Consider the following 21,520-nt stretch of genomic DNA (forward strand, 5'->3'; position numbering starts at 1 on the left):
CCAATTCCTGACTTTAGGAAGGATTTTGATTTAGATGATCATGATGTTCTCTTATCTAAGCTAAAATGCTTTAAACTTGATACTAATACCGTAAACTGTTATTATCCTATCCACGTAACAGAGCTCAAAAAAGTGCTCTTGGAAATGTTCATTCTGACTTCATGGAAATTAATCATTGTGTTCCACAGGGGTTTATTTTAGGCCCATTGCTATTTCGTATTGTCATAAATGACCTTCCTCTGTGGACAAATCACTTAAACACTTATTCGCAGATGATGCTACTATAGCAGCTTTGGTAGTGATTTATTTACTGTTGAAGCTCAACAGGATTCTGATGTAAGAAACACCGAGATGTGGTCAAGACAAAACAAAATTATTAGAAAAGAAACTAAATATACAATAATAACCTCATCAAAGAAACATTTCACTTCTGAGAAAATGTTAAATCTGCAAATAAATGGCCAACTCATTGAAAATGTTAAGGAAGAAAACTTTTAGGAGTGACAGTTGAAAATAACTTACAGTGGGACAAATATAATTGACTACATCTGTAGATTTCTTTCAAACAAAGTAACTTTAATAAATAAAATTAAGAAATACATTCCCATACAAACTAGAAAAATGTATTCAGTGCATACATTTTGCCACATATTGACTGTTGTTGGACAATATGGGGAATCTGCCCGAAGAGTCGGTTAGACAAGATACAAAAGAGAGCAGCTTGCCTAATCTTGGATGCTCCATTTGACACCAAGATTATTTTCCATTAACTGAAATGGCTTCAAATAAGAGACATAATAAACTTTTAAAAGGCAGTACTTGTCTATAAACATATCAACTATAATATGCCTGAATGTACGAGAGAACTATTTGATGAAATTCAAGGACCATATGCTTTATGGTCAACTTTATATGGTGACTTAAAATTACTAAAACCCAAGACTGAACAATTTCAATATATTCTTGCATATTCTGGAACAAAGATATGGAATTCATTTGCCCACATCAGTTAGATCAGCCACTTCTGCTAAAAGTTTTTATTTAAAAAAATCCTCAAATACTTGAAACTTGATTTAAATTAATTTCTACATGTCATTATTTCTTGCAAAATCTCCTGTTTACGTTCTGTCTTGTCTCTGTGCAAGCTAATCTGTCTTTTGTTTCAATATAATTGATATATCCAAGGTAATGTTAAGTTTCATCATCTGATCATTTCTTCTGTTTTAAACGTCGTGACTTTACTTATCCTAAACATTTTGTTAGTAAGATTCATGCATTTAGACTTAGAAAGTAGCAGAGGGCCTCAAGGGGGACTAGATACAGCTGTATTCTAACCGAGCTACTCTCTTTAAATAGAGTTATTATTATTATTATTATTAACAACAGTATATGTATATCTAACTACAGCATTACTGTGACAAGTGGCCTGTGTTTATCAGAGATCTGAACTGAAGCTGATACTGATTCAACAATGGCACTGCAGGGTATATGAATATGTATGTTTTAACAGGCACTAGAGGTCTATTGTTTTCTCTTATATAGGCAGGTACAGTAGAACTTTGATTATCCGTCAGGATGTGGGACTGAGACCATGACAGATAAGAGAATAGATGGATAATAGAATATGTACATTAAAAATATTATACAATAGACTGGGTCATCAAAAAATCATATCTACATATGTACATGTATCTGTTTTTAATAGTTTGATGTAAATGACCTGATGGTTAACAGAGATCGATGGTTATCAGGTGCCAGATAATTGATGTGATGTGATGTGATTTGGATTTTTAACGTAGCTTTAACAATTTTCCAGTCATATCACTATGATGTCTACAGTGTGGCAGTTTATAGTGATGTCTAGCACTGGGGCATCATGCCGCAGACATGTAGCATGATGTCCCACCCAGTCACATTATCCAGACACCGGGCCGACCAGTCCTAACACTAACCTCTTAATGCTGAGCGCCAAGCAAAGCAGCTGTTAGTACCATTTTTGTAAGTCTTTGGTATCACTTGGCCGGGGATCGAACCCACGACCTCCTGCATCTGAGGCGGACGCTCTGACCACTAGGCCACCGGAGCGGTTACCAGATAATTGAAGTTCTACTGCAAATCTACTGATTTATAAAAATGAGTGAGAAACATTGTTTTGTCCTTGCATGCCAGATGACTGAGGAAACATGTTGGCTATTAACATTAACTGACCAATGATTAAACTCAGGATTCACTGAAGACAAACACAAAGAAGACTTCATGGCTTTAATGTTGATGGTTTGATAATAATTAGATTAACCATTATCAGCTTTCCAAGTGTTTGCATCTTTCAAAAATAAGGAAGAGGCAGTAATAAGTTTTTTTCTTCAAGAAAACAACACATCTTCCCAAATTATGACTCAACCTATTAATTACTTTGGCACTAAAGCTTTGTATTACTTTTAGAAATTGGTGAAAAAATTGTAACATTTAAGAAGCCATGCCACAACTGTACTGTATCCAAATTTGTGTCATAATGAAATGTGCTATAGTGGGTTTTACTTTATCCAAATTATTGTGCTATAGTGGGTTTTACTTTATCCAAATTAATGTTATAATTAAATGTGTTATAGTGGAGTTTCACTGTATCCAGTTTGTGTAAATGAAATGCACTGTAGCTTGGTTTTACTGTATGCAAATTTGTGTTACAATCAAATGTGTTATAAAGGGGTTTTCACTGTATCTGAATTTGTGTTATAATGAGTTGTGTTATAATAAGGTTTCACTCTATCCAAATTTGTGTTAAAATGAAAAGTGTTATAGTGGAGTTTCACTGTATTTAAATTTGTGTTATAATGAAATGTGTTTAAGTGGAGTTTCACTGTAACCATATTTGTGTAAGAATGAAATGAGTTATAATGGGGTTTCTCCGTATCCAAATTCGTGCAATAGCAGGGTTTCACTGTATATAAATTTTATCTTTGCCAACATTGATGCTGGGTGTTGGACATTAGTTCTCATCAAATTTTTAGAAGTGAGCTAATACAGCAATTAGGTACCATTCAAAATCTTCAATTTTAATTTTAAAAACAATATTCCAATAAATCTGGCAAACTAAGAGCTAATTTAGTTCATTTAACGACATCCAGATATCCATGACAAGATTACTTCTTCTGTCTTTTTTTCTTTATAAATGTGGGGTGTTGCACAATCTTGGATATTCTTGACAAACTCCATCACACCAAATTGTAGCAACAAATGTATTTTCTTATATATCTGGAGTGCCCTGTCATAAGATAAATGTGAATGCAGTAAAAATTCATCTCATGGCCTAAATATATATATATTGGTGTCCATGATGAAGGTCAGATGGTACTTTTTCATTTGGTCCAAGTAGACAGCAGAAAAGAAGTCTTTTGTGAAGACCCCCATGTCAATATGACCATCTTCATTCATAACACACATTATACAATGCTGACTGTGCGAGTCCAAACTGTGGTTTTCTTGAACTCAGTCGAGTGTCTTAAAACCAGAAGACATTCTGAAACAAAAAAAATTAATAAAAATAAAATGAAGTACATTCAAAGAAGGAAAAATCATAAAAAATTATATATATATATTCTTAACATTTTTGAGAGGTGAGCCAGATGAGGTTTGTGGTGTCAGCCTTGCAACCTACCACCATCAACCCATCAATGGTAAATTTCAGAACAATAATGGTTTATGTCAGCAACCCAATCAAAACAGCGTGGCAATCCAATTTTTGGTCTTGACCCATAGGTTAAGCACCACTGATCTAGAGTAAAAAATTATTTTCTAATGGCTACAAGAAAATACAATGAAAAGCACTTGTCATGATGAAAAATATCTATGTACTTAATGGTGAAATCAAAGTTTGCTATAAACAGTTTCAACTGTAATGCAGATTTCCTGTCGGATAACATATTACATTTTGACTATATTAGATTTCCGTTTTGATAACAATATTGCATTTTCACTGTATTACAGATTTCCTATCTGATAAAAATACTGCAATTTAACTGTATTACAGATTTCCTATTTGATAAAAATACTGCAATTTATCTGTATTACAGTTTTCCTATTTGATAACAATACTGCATTTTGACTGTATTACAGATTTAGTATTTAATAACAATAACACATTTTGACAATATTACAGAATTCCTATTAGATAACAATATTTGCATTTTTACCATATTACATATCTCCTATTTGATAAAAATTTTCATTTTAACTGCATTACAGATATTCTAATTTGATAACAAGATATATTTGAATTTTACAGTATCTGTAATTTGTGTTGTATTTGGCACAATGATACATTCTCAAGTTGAAGCAGTGTTATTTTTTACTGTCAGCTACATTGGTTCCCCTCATGAACGCCCACCCCACCCGCCCCCCGGACCAGCAGCCATCTGCTATTTAGGACCAGAATCCTTTACCACAAATGAATCTGTGTTCAAAAGAATGCCTCAAGAATGGCCACCCCTCTAATGTGACCAGTGCCCAGCAAATTAGTGCAAAAATATAAAATTTACCCCTACAAGTGGCCATATTTTATTTTAATTTGTGTCCAGAACCAAGGTTTAATTCATATGGTAAGTTATCTGATTATCTCTACGGATGTCTATTTCCTGATGTCAGGCTTTCATTACTGATTTTCTCTATGGATGTCTATTTCCTGATGTCAGGCTTTCATTACTGATTATCTCTATGGATATCTATTTCCTGATGTCAGGCTTTCATTACTGATTATCTCTATGGATGTCTATTTCCTAATGTCAGGCTTTCATTACTGAAGAAAGTGTTACCTAATGCACAAGTACCCCTAAGGTTAATATAATATCATTATCTGTCAATGCCAATGTTTACAGGAAATGGGGTCAAAAATGTTGCGATAGAGTTCTGGGCTTCACACATCAGATGAGTTCGTCTCTTTGATGATTATAACTGGATATAATTGCTCAAATCATGACATTGTCAGCATAGGCTAAAAATAGATTTTGTGGATTAACACACTGAACTTAACCAAGAACAAACAGGGTACCAGACAAAGAGTGAAAAGTCATGTGAAAGTTCATGTATCACTTCCTTTATAAGCAAGACATTTCATTTACTCTACATAAAGTTCCATCTGTATAATTAAATTGCAGTACTGTACAATTAGCAACATATGAATAAATTGTTACAAAACTTTAACATGTCATCAAGTAAATGGAGAATTAATACTTTAGAACAAAAGTAGAAGTTATTCGATTCGACAACAATGGGAAGAGTTCAAGAGTTCATGCCAAAAAATGCTACATCCAGAAGACTCCAATAAACAACACTGTAAGACACAAGGAAGGAAAATAATCTATGGCATTGGGAAAATGGAGTAAATGGAAAGAGAATGATTCTAAATGCAAAGTAATGTTTCTATCAAGATTTAAATGATATTCGTTAATGGTATTGCAATGTGCATGCCAACAATACCCCATTCACATTTCATGTGTAAGAATAAGATTAATGTAATACTTGTTAACTTTAAATAAGTCTGTTCTTAAGACAAAATGAACTTTTTAATAATTAATGTTACATTTAAATGAAGATGTTAAATGCTTTGAAGTTATATGTAGCTTTCTTACTACATACACCTACTTCTCACAAATACAGTCCTCCTCTGGATGGGCCAATCTTTTATACCGTAACTTTCCCATTGCTGAAGGGGTGGCCATATAAGAGAGTGACCACAGTATATGCAATCACTGAAACTGCATATTCTTATGGAGTACACAGTTATTTTGGTTTTGGTTTTGCACATGTCCCTTTACATGTAATCAATAACTTATCTATATATTTTGGGACTGATCAATTGAATTACGTGTATTGGCAATCACACAGTTCTCATAATATTTATATGGCTGTAGGACAACACAGGAAAGATTCTGAAACAAAAGGATAGGCATAGTCATACATGCCAACCCCTCAAGAGATTGGCATGTAAGTGTAATTATTGTTATTATAAGTAGCAAATTTGTAATTTGGGTGCAAAAAGTGTAATCTACATATTACATGCAAGAATTACAGCACACAAAATATACAGAAAAATTATGTCTACGTGTGACACCTTTGCAGAATCATCATGAACTGGAATTCTGCAATGAGCATGATCATGTGCTCCGAGTACTGTGCAGTGCTGATTCATCTTTTTCTGATCTGACATGTTTTGAAGTTTGTAAATATCAATCTACTCTAACATTTTCTGTCATATAACATCTACATCTCCTACCATAAAGTGTTTCGCTAAACATCTGGTACCATATTCTTTAAAAGTAAAGACTGGTTGGTTAACTTTCAAGCTTACCAATATAATGAATCTGCGAACCACAACTCATATTTGAAAGAACCTGTCCATTTTCTTGGAAATGGGTCATATACAGTTACTATAAATAGCAAATAAGGAAAGCATTCTTATTCAGTAGTTATCTTTTTAAGAATATTTTCATATTTGACTGGAATTAAAGAGATGATAATAAAAATGACAAAAACATCATTTTATTGCTTTTTGTCTATTTTATTTTTTAATGTACCCATAAAGCGTAATCCATATACAGGTGAGCGCAGCACTTAATTTGGTGAAAAAATGCGTAATGGCTGGCATGTATGCATAGGTCCATATTCATCTCTTGTGTTTCAACAAATATTTGATCTAAGCAAAGCGTGTATGTTGCCTACATTTGTATTATTAGCTTTCCTTGGGGACCCCTTCACAGCTTGTACACATAACTAGGTCCAACTACATAGAAACACAATTTTGCTACAAATTTTACAAAAAATAATGTCATACTTTTAGATATTTTAAATTTTCAAATTAACTTTCTGTATCTCAATACCAAGAATGTAATATCCATTTGCACTCAATGTAGAGGCTTTCATGATTTTACAGTGATAGGCTTCCATGACTTTATAGTGATCAACATTCATGATTTTATAGTGAGACTTTCATGACATTATGATAATCTTTCAGGATTTTATAGTTATAGGCTTTCATGACTTTATACTAGTTTTCATGATTTTATAATGATAGACTTTCATGATTTTATAGTGAGGGCTGTTCCAGTAAAACATATCCCCCCCCCGGGGATGGCACTTCAAAAAAAATCCTGTAGGAGGTTGTGTTTCAAACTATTTTGAACATGACACTGGAAGGTTGGTTAGGAAAATCACTTATGCTGTAGGTTGTGTTAACAAAATGAGAAATCGCTGGTGGGGCTGTCAGAAAAAACAAAAACGAATATATATTTAAAATCGCATCTAACCCCCTCCTAGTGGTCTAGCGTGAATAAAACACTGGGTCAGAAAATGATGCCAGTACATGTAATTTGTACGAATTTACGTACTTTTACAGCAGTCATATGCGTTCCACAAATTATTGCGGATATAAAATATGTGCTTTGTGAAGTATGCAAATTTTTATTAAACTTTTAACTTTAAAATTGCATTTCGCGACGTAATTCGTGCTGCCAGTAGAGGTCTGGCAGCACTTGATGCGACATTAAGATAGCTGGATACTTAGGTCTCACAGACTGCTATTTGAATTCTTAAGGTCTCACTGGATAGTTTCATATTTTGACAACCCTCTAATTTTTAAGGTAGAAGGCATGAACCTAATTATCACAAGCCTAGCATTTATAAGTTTGCACATAAGCTAAATCTATAATGTGGTTTGAATTTACTTTGAGTTAGGCTTGGAAATAGGTTGGCTTGTTGGTGACTGCCTGTCACAGTTAGATGAGCATTGGAGATCAAATGCGTAACTTGGGCTGCAAATGAGCTGCCGACTTGGCTTACGTATTTATGTGTGTCTGCTACAGAGGTAAATATCTAAAAATCTAGATGGTTGATGGGTGATGAAAAGTATGCTAATTTGTTATAGTACTAGTGAACTTTATTCATGCATAAGGCACATACTGATTCTTTTAGCTGCCTTGTCACAGGAAAATATTCAAAATAGCTATTATTGTCAAAAATGAATGTAAAATTTAGGGGTTGGTGGCAGTGTTGGTTCAGTATAAAAACCACCAGTTGCATCAGGAATTAACTTGATTACTGAAGTCAAAATCTCACATGTATGCTTTCTACAAAAATCATTAGTTTGTTTTTATTTGTATCTTCAGTGTAAAATTATTCTCATTTTTCTGTAATTGGTCATTGTTGAATGAAAATTCACCAGATAAACTGTCCAGTGAGACCTTAGGTTAGAAATGAATGGCTCTTAAACTAAATCTGACTGGGTCATTGGGCCCTGGTACAAGCATTTATGGTAGTTTTAACCTTATTTTCATTATGAAGTTTTACAAATGCATGTTTCGATTAGGGGACACACAGAAATCCAAAATGGCTGGATTACAACAGGGCTTGTCTTCATACGCCGTTTTCACTCGGCAAATACTAGCTGGTAATAGCTATAATCACAATGAATTTCATGTATATCGGTCTGTTGGACATTGGGAAAATGTCACTGGAAATACCAGTGTGTGATTTTCAGCCCCAAACTGATGTGGAGTGCAAGTCCGATGTGTGTGTTGGATGGACAGTATGCTGGTTATATTTATTCAAGATACCCATGTCTGAACAAGCAGACTATGGGAATGTTGGACTTAAAATCCTAATGCAGCATTATGGAAGAGAAAAAATATGGCATAAGAGGCAGCAAAGCGCTGATTCAAGGAAGTAAATCTTTGGCAGAGTTCATGTTTGTGATAAATCAGAGGTCTCGGAAATGCTTGGGGATGGAGAAAATCACTTAGGCGAGAGTCCTCCGTACGCATGTAATAGGTGGGTGGCAAAATTCAAAGACTTGCCAGTCCTGCTTTAGCCATCTGCTTACTGGGAAAATGTATTGATCAATTAGCTGTGCTGATATTTACAATGACAGAATTTAGTGGCTGAAAGCCACCACCCCATGTACATGTCACCATTATAAGAGTACATCAAAAGAACATGCTGCAATAGCTGGGTGGCAAGATCAAAGGTTTTGACTGGCAGCTGGGTGGGAAAATCTACTGATTTTTACAGTGCTTGAATTCGGAGGCCAAAATACCCAGATATGTACATGTGGTCATTTATAACAGTACATCAAATAAACAACTTTAGCTTTCATTATTGTGTTCATTTCCGAGTGTAGTGGAGTAAGCAGTGCACGTGACCTCGGAATCATGACATGTTGAGACAAAGACCTGAATGAGTATTTTGGAGTTCAATGGCAAACTGATGAAGATTGTAACGAGATTCACAAGAGTGTTAAAGTTGCTAGAACTGATAGTTTGGAAGGGACAGTTGCCAAGTGTAAGAAAGTGTGTGATGCCTAGCTTAGTGCTTTGAATAAGACCTTCCTTGGATTGACACAATTCAGACTCTGATGGATAAACAAGAGCAATGTCAGAGTTATATAGAATGTAGAACTTAAACTCAATGGCAACCAATGCAGTTTTCTGGGAGGGGACTGCAACTTTTGCTGGTGGGACTCTTATTTTTTACCAAAATGGGAGTCCTGGACTCCTATTTAAAATCCTAGTGAGACCTCTGGAAAACTATTCTTTTTGGAATAGAGATATCCAAGAGAGAATACCAATGGAGCCATATCTGTGAGATGTTGAAAACTGCACAACCATAAAGAACAGTAACTTGTTCAAACTAGCTATGCATATGCATTTCAGCCAGCAGGCAATGAAAGGAGTTCTCAGCACAGAATAATATTCATACACAGAGGAGGAGGATCGTTATTAAATTCATAAACAATTAACAGATTAATGCTCATAGGGAACATCAGAGAATCCCCATACAACATAATTACATGTGTGTAGATCTCTAGTTGGCAGAACCACTATGGCAACAAAAGAATAACGAGATAAACTTTCATATGATCCAGATGTATTGCCAAATGAAGTACATGCTCTCTATGTGCAAAAATTAAATGACATTAAACATAAGTGATTGACTGATCTGTGTAAACTCAAAGCAAGATGGATAAAAAATTTCCTGTTTGTGTTCGGTTCTTCCTAAGTATATTTTGATCATGGTGATATTTTCTGCAGACTTTTGGCACTTAGTTCCAAGCCATCATTTGGTATTTGTATTACAAATTGGATTACTATTATCTAGTACACAAAATTTGAAGCAGTGTCATTAACTAATGATGGAATTGATGACAAAATACTTGATGTCATTCTGATATATGGATTCTTTACTACACTGCTAATCTGTTCATCCTGATTCTTTTTTTACCATCTCCTTTTAGTTTCACTGGTACCAGTACTTTTAATAAAATTGTAACTTCTATTATCTTGCAGTCTAAATATTTGTAACCAAGTATTATTGTCAAAAGGTAAAATGTGCTTAGTTTTGTTGTAAAATCTAAAACTATTAATTAGCAAGGGACTAAAGTAAAAAGTGGGTCAGCTTCATGTGTAGAAATTATTGCCATATGACAGTGTTGTTGGAAACAGAATAGTTGTACAAGAAATTGAAGATGTATTTTGCAAAGTTGTATAACCAGCACTCGTATTGTCTACACATATTCCATTTAAATAATAATATAATTATTTCTGTATATTCCTATCAGTATTTTCCCAGTGGGATTAATTTTCTGATCTGATGTTTATTTCTTGTGCAATTTTTACACATCAAGGATTCTCACAGTATCATTAAAAAACAATGTAATCTGCACCAAATTGAGTTGTTTGAGAAGAAATTCCTTTTTTAAACCCAAAAAAATCACTGAAGCTATGAATTCTGGCATTAAAGTCTCACATTAAATAACATTTGAAGTAGCCATGATAGTAATTTTAGGATGCAACTGTACTAATTTCACCTTTGGTATATTCAGATCTTGAAAGTGATGGAGGAACATGGTCCAAAATAAACACATCAATTTTAGAACCTGTTCATCGACTATGAATCAATTATATCATCCTAGTCCAAGTGAATTGTTAGAAATTTTTAATTCTTTTGACAACATCGTAACTAGCTGTCAAATATGGAGTAAGCCTATGGTCTTTCTGCCATCCCAACCAAGACCCCACCACAACCACATGACCATGCCCAATGACATCACAGTAATAATCACTATACAACTAGAGATAACATCTGAGTATTTTGATTTCAGTAGAGCCTTAACAGAGTGGAACAGTAAGAAAAGGTGACAGATATTTAAGCGTTAGGGAGATATTCAACAATGGCTATTGCTCCCGCCACCACTTCCTCATTGGCAATCATGCACACACAAAACTTAGAGTAAATCCCGAAATTCTGGCAGCATCCCTGCAGGGGAGATAACTTGACTATTTTATTTGATTTGATTGGTCTCTGGTTATCCCATGGTATTTCTGTTACTTGAACATTATCTTACATTGTGTCCAGTCAGCATGGTCGAAAAAGGCTTACAACCATTGAGAGTTGTTGAATGATTCACATTACTACAGATATGAAAGAATGAGAACCATACCATAAATCAGTGAAGATAAAATGTATATGGGTTTGACTGTCCCTAATTGGTTGATAATGAATTTAAAGTAAGATTTTAGTAACAAGAAGGTAAGATTTTAGTAAAAAGAATCTTTTGAGAGCTTTTCCTACTAGTAACTGAAAAAGTTGAGGGACATTGTTTTATTAACATAATTTCTGTCCATTTACAGACCTGAGTTTGGAAGACTCCTTACTGAAATCAGCAGCTGACTCTGGTACAGTAGTGAAAGCACACATTTCAAATTTGTTTAGTCCAGAAAATGGTGCAGCTGTTATGGTTTTCTTTTCACAAAAGCTGTCGTCATAGATGTGTCTATACTGATACAAATTTGATCATGAGCACTTAAAATTTTAAGTTATTGAATTTTAATATCATGGTGTTTGCACAGGTTTACAGCGGGAATTGAATTAGTACAGTGAGTCCTGAATTCTTGAGTTTTGTGCAGAAACATGGAATCCAAGCAGAATACATCCAGAAATGTAGACATTTTCAATCCTGGATTTAGTTTCCCCGTTGCATTTCACACTGATATGCATATTCACAGACAATTAGTATAGAAGTAGGAAAAGTAAGTGACAAATTTAGATACATATCATAAACAAGACAAACAATATGTGGGGGGACAAGATCATAACAGGCTGGAATGGACAAGTATAATAAAAACAATAATGAATAGAAGTGTGACTCCTTTTTTAGTGTGCAACATTATTTTCTCAGCTTCAGCAAGAAATTACATCAAAGAGAAGACAAAGGGTGTACAGTTAACTAAACCAATGTGAATTAAGCAACTTAAAAGATGTATCAAATCGGTTTTAACCTTCTGGTTATATCTGTTCTGGTCTGTTCCAATCTGGTCATTATGTCCAATGAATCAGTATGGTTGGAGACAAAAAATGGCAAATTTGGCAGATTATGATTACCGGTATACACTGTACTTCTGCCTGAGAGATGTGAATAATTTTATTTATTGGTTTGTTGATTCCGGTTGTTGCTCAATTCAAATGCACCATTGAAAAACACTGATGGATTCTCATACTTAGTTACACTTGTTTGCATGGGTTCGAGTCTCAGATTAGGCCAATGTGGGTATGTGAGAAAGCTTGCTAGTAGCTTCTCATGGGTCGGTGGTTCTTTCCAGGGTTCTCCCGGGTTCTTCCTCCACCATTAATACTGGCCGCCATGCATAGCCTATCGTGTGCTGAAAAATGGCGTTAAACCCCACCACAACAACAAATCATACTTTGTTACAAATATTTATTATAGATGAATATCTCTAGATATTGGTGAATATAGCTTAAATAGGTTATAACAGTTCTAGTTGGAACAATGGACATTGTTAGAGAAACTTTAAGTGAGCTAAAATGTAGACTTTTTGGTAGCATGTAATGATGTGATGTAGGATTGCTTAAAACCTTCATCTCATATGCTCACCATGAAAAATCCATTTGTACAAACTGATGATGACTTTTTGGTAACTGTCAGAAAGGCATAATTGATGATATTCAAAGATCTACAAAAATTACTAGAGTCAAAATTTATAAACTCATACAGCTGTGGCAAAAATGATGGACTACTACCTTTGTTGTTGTTGCCACAGCTGATTAGTTGGTTGATTTAGTTTTTTATTTTGGGGGGGATTAACAATATATTAGGTGGAGGAAGAACCCGAAAGATCACCAACCCAAACTGGTTGATCTGTGACAAAAACTGAAATCATGAAAGTCTGTCACTATGAGATGTGCAAGTGATGTAAAAGCAAGCACCTTAGTACACTTGGGCACATGGAGCCTCTGTTGATTTGATGTTTATCTCCAACAGCCGAAGTCATTTAGACATGAGATCTTGGGTTTCGGTAGATCATTATGGCCTTTACACCATTTTCAGATGAAGAGAATCTATATATGGCAGCCAGTTTTAATGTTGAAGAAAATCCAAGTCCTTTTGAGACACCAAACACCACTTATGTAGAACCACTGACCTTCCACAAGTAAATGACAACATTCTCATTTACACATTGCAGGCAAGTAATCACATGACAAGCATTTTGTACCTCTCGGCCAAGGAAGCCCCTCAGATGTGTTTCACATGCTAGCTTCTTATACCACTCTGCCATGAAAGCCCCTCAGGCCATAGGTATAAGTCTCTTATGAAAGACTAGAAGTGGGGGATAGAACCTGTGACAACTGGATTGAAAATGCAGTGTTACTGCTAGGCCGTCAGTGATGATGATGATGCTGTTGACAATACAGTTAACTGCAGTGATGTTGATTTTACAAGTACTCTTTTTAATAACTTTATATTAGTCTTGCAACAAACATCAAAATAAGACATTGTTAACTGAAATATATGTTCTTACAAGAGATGATATCATGTAAAAGTAGGCAGAAATAATGTCACATCACTTCCATGGCATTCATGTTTTTTTCTTCTTCTGACAAATCATGTATTATAAGTTTACCAAAACATTTACTGAAAAAAATAATAACAAGGAATCATAGCATCTGACCACCCATTTGAAGCAATACAAGATTCAACTATTATTCTAATCAAAAGCAGCATGCCTGAGAACAAAGAAAAATAGCAAAACAAAGTGATCACTTTAGTAAACACACAGTTTAGTAAGGATACAAATTCATGATTTCTGTATTAGAATAAAAATCCCTATTATAAAATCTGTATTCATGGATATTAAATTTGTAGGTATTACGGGACTGATCAATGTTATGACATGTACAAATAATAAGCCATCATGAAGATTTGTGATATCACAGTATCTGAGACACACATGGCTGACAGACAAACAAACAAAAGGAAAAAAGATTGATTATAATGAATGAATACAAATAAAAATATGCAGTAGATTATATCACCTATAATAATTCAATAGATTACCTCCAGCCAGCAGTCATTTAAATTGCTTCTGTCCCCAACCCAATATTAAAATCGCTTCTACTGCCCATTAACCCATAGCCAGAAATTATGTTTAAAAAATATGCTTCTGTAGGGGGGCAGTGTTTTTCAATTAAAACTTATCTGACGGTGGATCATAATTTTTTTAAACTGCTTCTGTTGTGGGTTGGTTGAATTTGAAAGTGCCTTCCCCCCGGAGGGTATATTTTTACTGGAACAGCCCTGACAGCCTTTCATGATTTTATAGTGACAGGCTTTCATGATTTTATAATTATAGGCTTCCATAATTTTATAGTGAAAGGCTTTCATGATTTTATAATTATAGATTTTCATGATTTTATAGTGACAGGCTTTCATGATTTTATAATTATAGACTTTCATGATTTTATAGTGATAGGTTTTCATGAATTTACAATGATAGATTTTCATGATTTCATAATGATAGGTTTGCATGATTTTAAAGTGAAATGATTTCATGAGTTTATAATGATAGACTTTCATAACTTTATAATGATAGTCTTTATTGATTACATAATGACAGACTTTCAGTTTTTAAGGATAGGCTTTCATGATTTTACAATGACAGACTTTCTGATTTTATGGTAATAGGCTTTAATGATTTTGCAGTGATAGGTTTTCATGATTTTAGACTGATCAGCTTTCATGATTTTGTAGTGATGGGCTTTCATGATTTAATAATGGTTTTATGATCAATTTGTGGAACCAATCACACTGAGACCTAAGAACAATTATCTGTCTCATACTCTCTTCTCCGTCAGAGCCATATTTAATTACTGACAAAAACTGTATTCCTTGTAAATTCAGTAAAACATGACCTGCAAAAATAAATGAATTTACAGGTGATGACAAAATATTCTAAGACCCAAAGGTTATCTTTTCATTTATGGTGTTCATATGTGACCAGGCCACTATGAAGCATGGATAAACAAGAACTCTAGATCATATAATTTGGATGCAGAACTTTAAGCATGGTTCCCATGCTTGTCTAAATATAAATTTCCAGGTTTTTTCCAGGATGAAATTAATTTTTTCAAGGTTAATATATGACCATTAATGAATGGAATTAATGAACATTTTGGATTATAAAACAGGCATTTTCCAAATCTGAAGATGTTTCTCTTTCAAGACTTTCCAAAACAGATGTCGAAAAAGATGATCATGTACAAAACCACAAAATGTGTTACATGAAACAAATCTGACTATATTCCTATAAACTGGCATTTAAAGCCATTTCAATGTACAGAATACAAATTCTAGCTTTTCTTTGCTGACCTACATTATGTTGCTATGTGGAAACAACATAAATGAGCATAAATTATTTTGTTTCCTTTCAATCCCTTAATTCAAAGAATTCTAGAGCAATATATGTGCATGTTATACAAAGTAAACATTACCTATCACAGTACGGAAAAACCCCAATAAAAGCATAGTATTAGAATCTTATCTTTAACAAAAAATTTAACCCTGAATTTATGTGTTAATAAAATCTCAAACAAGATTTTTCAACCAACCTAAACTCCTTAAGACAATTTTTTTAAAAATTCCATCATTTAAAGACATTTACAAAAAGGTTAATTTAAAGTTTGACAAAAGACCTTCAAAATTATATATTGTTAAATAAACAAGGCCTGAATTTTCTGTAAAATCAACTTGTCTTCTTGTAGTTCAATAAACCAGTCCCCAAACCTGTATTGATACACGGGCTCTTATTGCTTCTTAATATATAATAAATGGGATGACAATTTCCCTTTTCTTCTGCATTCCATTTAAGATCTGAAACCAATGCTTCAAGCTACATGTCACTTTGTAATAGTTTCGCACCAAAGTTCAGCTCAGATTCGAAATTTTTCTAATCTGGGTTTCGTCCGAATACTCCAACCCAATTTTTCACATTTGAACATTTAGGATGGAGTGTGGGTTCAGAGCAATTATATATCAAACATTTAGAATCTGCCGCCACCATAAGATAGCTTACCAGTGGGCCTAGCAAATTTAAACTATGTTAAATCGACTTATACCTGCATGAAATCGATAGGAAAATTATTTGTTTTCTCAAAAATGGGAAGTATTAAAATCGTTATGTCCTTAATCCGCTGATAGACTAGAAAAACTCAGCACAGATGAAACCTGACCCGGTAATTGCATTAATAGTCACATGACTTCATAAATCTCAAACAACGACATTGGAAGTCCAATAGTCACAGGATATCAACAACATACTCCATTTTAATGTTGTACAAAATTTAAATTATATTAAATGAAAGACTGATACCTTTTGTAAAAACCAGAAAGAACATACAAAATTCTCAACATATTTATTTCGAGAACAACTACAAGAAACTTGGCCAGTCTGATTAATCAAGCAGAGTAGTCTGCTTCTCTGCTTTGAATGCTCATTGGCAAGAGAACATGTATCAAAATGGAAGTCATGTGATACAACAAAACTCCGGAAGTTGGTCTCGGAATGAATGTAGAGAATTTTGTGCTCTTTCGTTTTTGTATTTTTATTACAACCAGTATACGACTTTCATTTAATATTTTTTCTACAATGTTTGAAAACGATGGTTGTGAGATTCTGTGTGCTCATGCCAGTAGCAATTGAAATCGCTAATACTAGCTCAAATTTCATCAATGCATTAGTTTTATCATCTTTCAGCAGATTAAAGACATAATGATTTTAATACTCGCAATTTCTGAGAAAATAAATGGTTTTCATATCGATTTCATGTGGGCATAACTCAATTTAACGACGTTTAAGTTTGTTAGCCCATCCGCTAAGCGGCTATGCTTTAACACCACCATGTTGGCCTCTTGTGATGCTAGACTGGTTTTCATACCTTCCATGAACAAAAATAATACGGATATCGAGCTATTTGTGAAACAAAAAATCTACTAGATGAATCTAATCCACTGAGTGTTTGGATTGTCTCAACAAATATATTTATGGCAAGCAGCCAAATGATCCATACTGCCAACCTACTAATATTCTGGTTAGAAAACGATAAATTTAACTCATGATCAGTCAAATTATGACTCAATTATGTAATTGTTTTGGGCGTCAATTTGTGGAGGAAATTCCTGAGTTTTTCCTGACTTTCGTCAATATTTGCAAAATTCAAGGACTTTTCATGGTCGGAAAAAAAATAAAAATTTCTCCCTTCTTTTTCCCCGATTTCCCGGTAGTGTGGGAACCCTGTTCAAGGATCTAATGATAATTATTACAGGCTGAAAACAGTTAAAAGACAAAGATGTAAAGTCAGCAGTTATTATGCTCAAAACTATAAATTACAGATTTTAAAAAATATAATCTTGAAAATATCACCTTGCAGACAATTCTTGTAGGACATGGGTATGACATCGTTTGGTAAATCTGAAAGGGTTAACAGCCATTCTACAAACTGAAAAGAGAATAATAAAACAAGTTATCAAATTCTTGACTGCGTTTTAGCAGGAAGACTAGATTTGTATCTCTAAAACACATATGCCCCAATTGCATAACAAACAGTGTAAGCCCCCACCCAAAATATGTAACTATACTGAACATTTACAAAACTGTTTTAATGGCAAGTAAATCTAATCAGAGATATATATATATATATATATATATATATATATATATATATATATATATATATATATATATATGCATGCATATCAAATTTCACTTTGTATACCTCAAGTGGTTTAATTTAATCATTCTAACAAGGTTTTGTCAAAAATCTCAGTCAGGATAGTTAAAAAATGTGTTTAAAATTTTTTAAAACAGCTGCAATTGGCTAAAACTCTAACCATGTATTCTATACCGAATATGAATGAGCCTAAAAATTTAACCAGGTGATCTACACTGAATACATATGAACCTGAAAATGTAAGTGTTATACACTGAATACATATGAACCTGAAAATGTAAGTGTTCTACACAGAATATGAATGAGCCTGAAAATCTAAGTGTTCTACACAGAATATGAATGAGCCTGAAAATCTAAGTGTTCTACACAGAATATGAAAGAGCCTGAAAATCTAAGTGTTCTAAACAGAATATGAATGAGCCTGAAAATCTAAGTGTTTTACACAAAATATGAATGAGCCTGAAAATCTAAGTGTTTTATACAAAATATGAATGAGCCTGAAAATCTAAGTGTTTTACACAAAATATGAATGAGCCTGAAAATCTAAGTGTTCTACAAAGATTGTGAATGAGCCTGAAAATCTAAGTGTTCTACACAGAATATGAATGAGCCTAAAAATCTAAGTGTTCTAAACAGAATATGAATAAGCCTGAAAATCTAAGTGTTCTACACAGATTGTGAATGAGCCTGAAAATCTAAGTGTTCTATACAGAATATGAATGAGCCTGAAAATCTAAATGTTCTACACAGAATATGAATGAGCCTGAAAATCTAAGTGTTCTACATAGAATATGAATGAGCCTGAAAATCTAAGTGTTCTACACAGACTGTGAATGAGCCTGAAAATCTAAATGTTCTACACAGAATATGAATGAGCCTGAAAATCTAAGTGTTTTACACAAAATATGAATGAGCCTGAAAATCTAAGTGTTTTATACAAAATATGAATGAGCCTGAAAATCTAGGTGTTTTACACAAAATATGATGAGCCTGAAAATCTAAGTGTTCTGCAAAGATTGTGAATGAGCCTGAAAATCTAAGTGTTCTACACAGAATATGCATGAGCCTGAAAATCTAAGTGTTTTACACAGAATATGAATGAGCCTGAAAATCTAAGTGTTTTACACAAAATATGAATGAGCCTGAAAATCTAAGTGTTTTATACAAAATATGAATGAGCCTGAAAATCTAGATGTTTTACACAAAATATGAATGAGCCTGAAAATCTAAGTGTTCTACAAAGATTGTGAATGAGCCTGAAAATCTAAGTGTTCTACACAGAATATGAATGAGCCTGAAAATCTAAGTGTTTTACACAGAATATGAATGAGCCTGAAAATCTAAGTGTTCTACACAGAATATGAATGAGCCTGAAAATCTAAGTGTTCTACAAAGATTGTGAATGAGCCTGAAAATCTAAGTGTTCTACACAGAATATGAATAAGCCTGAAAATCTAAGTGTTTTACACAAAATATGAATGAGCCTGAAAATCTAAGTGTTCTACACAGATTGTGAATGAGCCTGAAAATCTAAGTGTTCTACACAGAATATGAATGAGCCTGAAAATCTGTGTGTTCTATTCTTATGTTACATATTTAGGCTCGAATAACAGTAACACAAGAAAGAGTGAAAACAACAAGCTTTGAGAAATTTAACAAATTATTTATTTCCCTGGAAATATACTGTAAAAATGAAGAAAAAAAAAAGAATTACAGTTTAAAGAATCAATTCCAAAAATAATCCAAGAATAAAATTTAACAAGTCCTATTATTGAAATGTTCTTATGAATTCAAGGTTGAGTCCCAACAAAGAATCCAAGATGGAAGGCGATGACGTATGCTGTATCCTGTACTGTGCTGAAGACTAAAGTTCCTTGTAGAAACAAGAAATATCATTCCGGCTTTGGAAATCTGAATAAAATTTTTAAGAAATGTCTTTGTTCAAGAATTCTGTATGAGCACTCAAAATATTTCCAGAGAAATTAATTAATCCTTTTGAATCCAAATAATTTAAATAAACATTAAAATGTAATTCCCAAAATGTCACAACAAAAGAAACACCTTTACGACTCAGTGTTTAGAAGTCCAACTGAGATTATTTTTCTAAAACGATGGTTTAAAACTTGAATTTTACGCAAAACAGATGCCCAGAAAAGGTCATGTGATCATGTTTACATATAAAAAATCACGTAGTCCCTGTATGTCCTTGATAAGCTCCAATCATTTTACTCCGAGAATAAAAGTTGTTTACTTCAATAAAAACTATTTACAAGTCGAGGGTCATGTATCCAACACAGCCTCGATCTCAACCTTATTATTCCCATAATAAAAATAAATTAAAAATAACTTGCTCACGTGGCTGTTACTAATTCTGAATTAAGGTCAGGAACCAGGTCAGCCTTATATTTACAAAAATGAACAGTCAAGATCAATCAATTTTCTGGAAAAAGTATGAGTTCCTAGTAAACAGAACTACAATATTTTGACATGTAATGAAATTAAACAAAATAAGATTTTAAAACTTACAAACAATTAAATCAGATATAAATTAAATCAAATATACATAACACTACACATAATATGGATGAGCCTGAAAATCTAAGTGTTAAAAATCTAACTCATTTTTTAAATAAAATATGTGTTTTTGTGTGTGTGGTTTGGATTTTAAATGTAGCTTTAAAAAAAAAGTCAGTCATATTGCTATGATTCTGCAGTGTGGCAGTTTATAGTGATGTCTACCACTGGGGCATCATGCCGCAGACATGTAGCATGATGTCCCACCCAGTCACATTATCCTGACACCAGATTGACCAGTCCTAACACTAACCTCTTAATGCTGAGCACCAAGCGAGGCAGCTGTTAGTACCATTTTGTAAGTCTTTGGTATGACTCGGCCAGAGATTGAACCCACAATCTCCTGCATCTGAGGCTGACGCTCTAACCACTAGGCCATCAGAGCAGACACATAAAAGATGAATGAGCCTGAAAATCTAAGTGTTCTACACAGAATATGAATGAGCCTGAAAATCTAAGTGTTCTACACAGAATATGAATGAGCCTGAAAATCTAAGTGTTTTACACTGAATATGAATGGGCTGAAAATCTGTGTGTTTTACACAAAATATGAATGAGCCTGAAAATCTAAGTGTTTTATACAAAATATGAATGAGCCTGAAAATCTAAGTGTTCTACACAGAATATGAATGAGCCTGAAAATCTAAGTGTTTTACACAAAACATGAATGAGCCTGAAAATCTAAGTATTCTACACAGAATATGAATGAGCCTGAAAATCTAAGTGTTTTACACAAAATATGAATGAACTTTTTGAAAATTTTTTTTATTCTTTCTCAGAGTAAGAATCATTTAGTTGAGTCAAAGTCATACTTGGACTACATGACATGTGGCATGTGTTAATTTGTAAACAAACTTCTATTTTTTCCAGAAGTATGAAC

The 21,520-nt window shown here is 33.6% G+C and overlaps 1 protein-coding gene across 9 annotated transcripts in view; it reads right to left on the reverse strand.

The window, feature by feature from the left end:
• Window positions 1-2,248: 2,248 nt before the first annotated feature.
• Window positions 2,249-21,520, reverse strand: part of LOC149801763 (focadhesin-like) — a 596,289-nt gene continuing 577,017 nt past the window's right edge. For all 9 annotated transcript variants that reach the window (XM_089956096.1, XM_089956095.1, XM_089956091.1 and 6 more), the window contains 2 exons: window positions 17,760-17,835; window positions 2,249-3,517 (listed from right to left, as the gene is read on the reverse strand). In XM_089956096.1, coding sequence (XP_089812222.1) covers window positions 3,441-3,517; window positions 17,760-17,835 — 153 coding nt within the window. In that variant the 3' untranslated portion in view covers window positions 2,249-3,440. The remainder of the gene's footprint in view (window positions 3,518-17,759; window positions 17,836-21,520) is intronic.

Source organism: Sinohyriopsis cumingii, chromosome 4 (assembly GCF_028554795.1).
Source record: "Sinohyriopsis cumingii isolate HCF-2022 chromosome 4, ASM2855479v2, whole genome shotgun sequence".
Lineage (NCBI taxonomy): Eukaryota > Metazoa > Mollusca > Bivalvia > Unionida > Unionidae > Sinohyriopsis > Sinohyriopsis cumingii.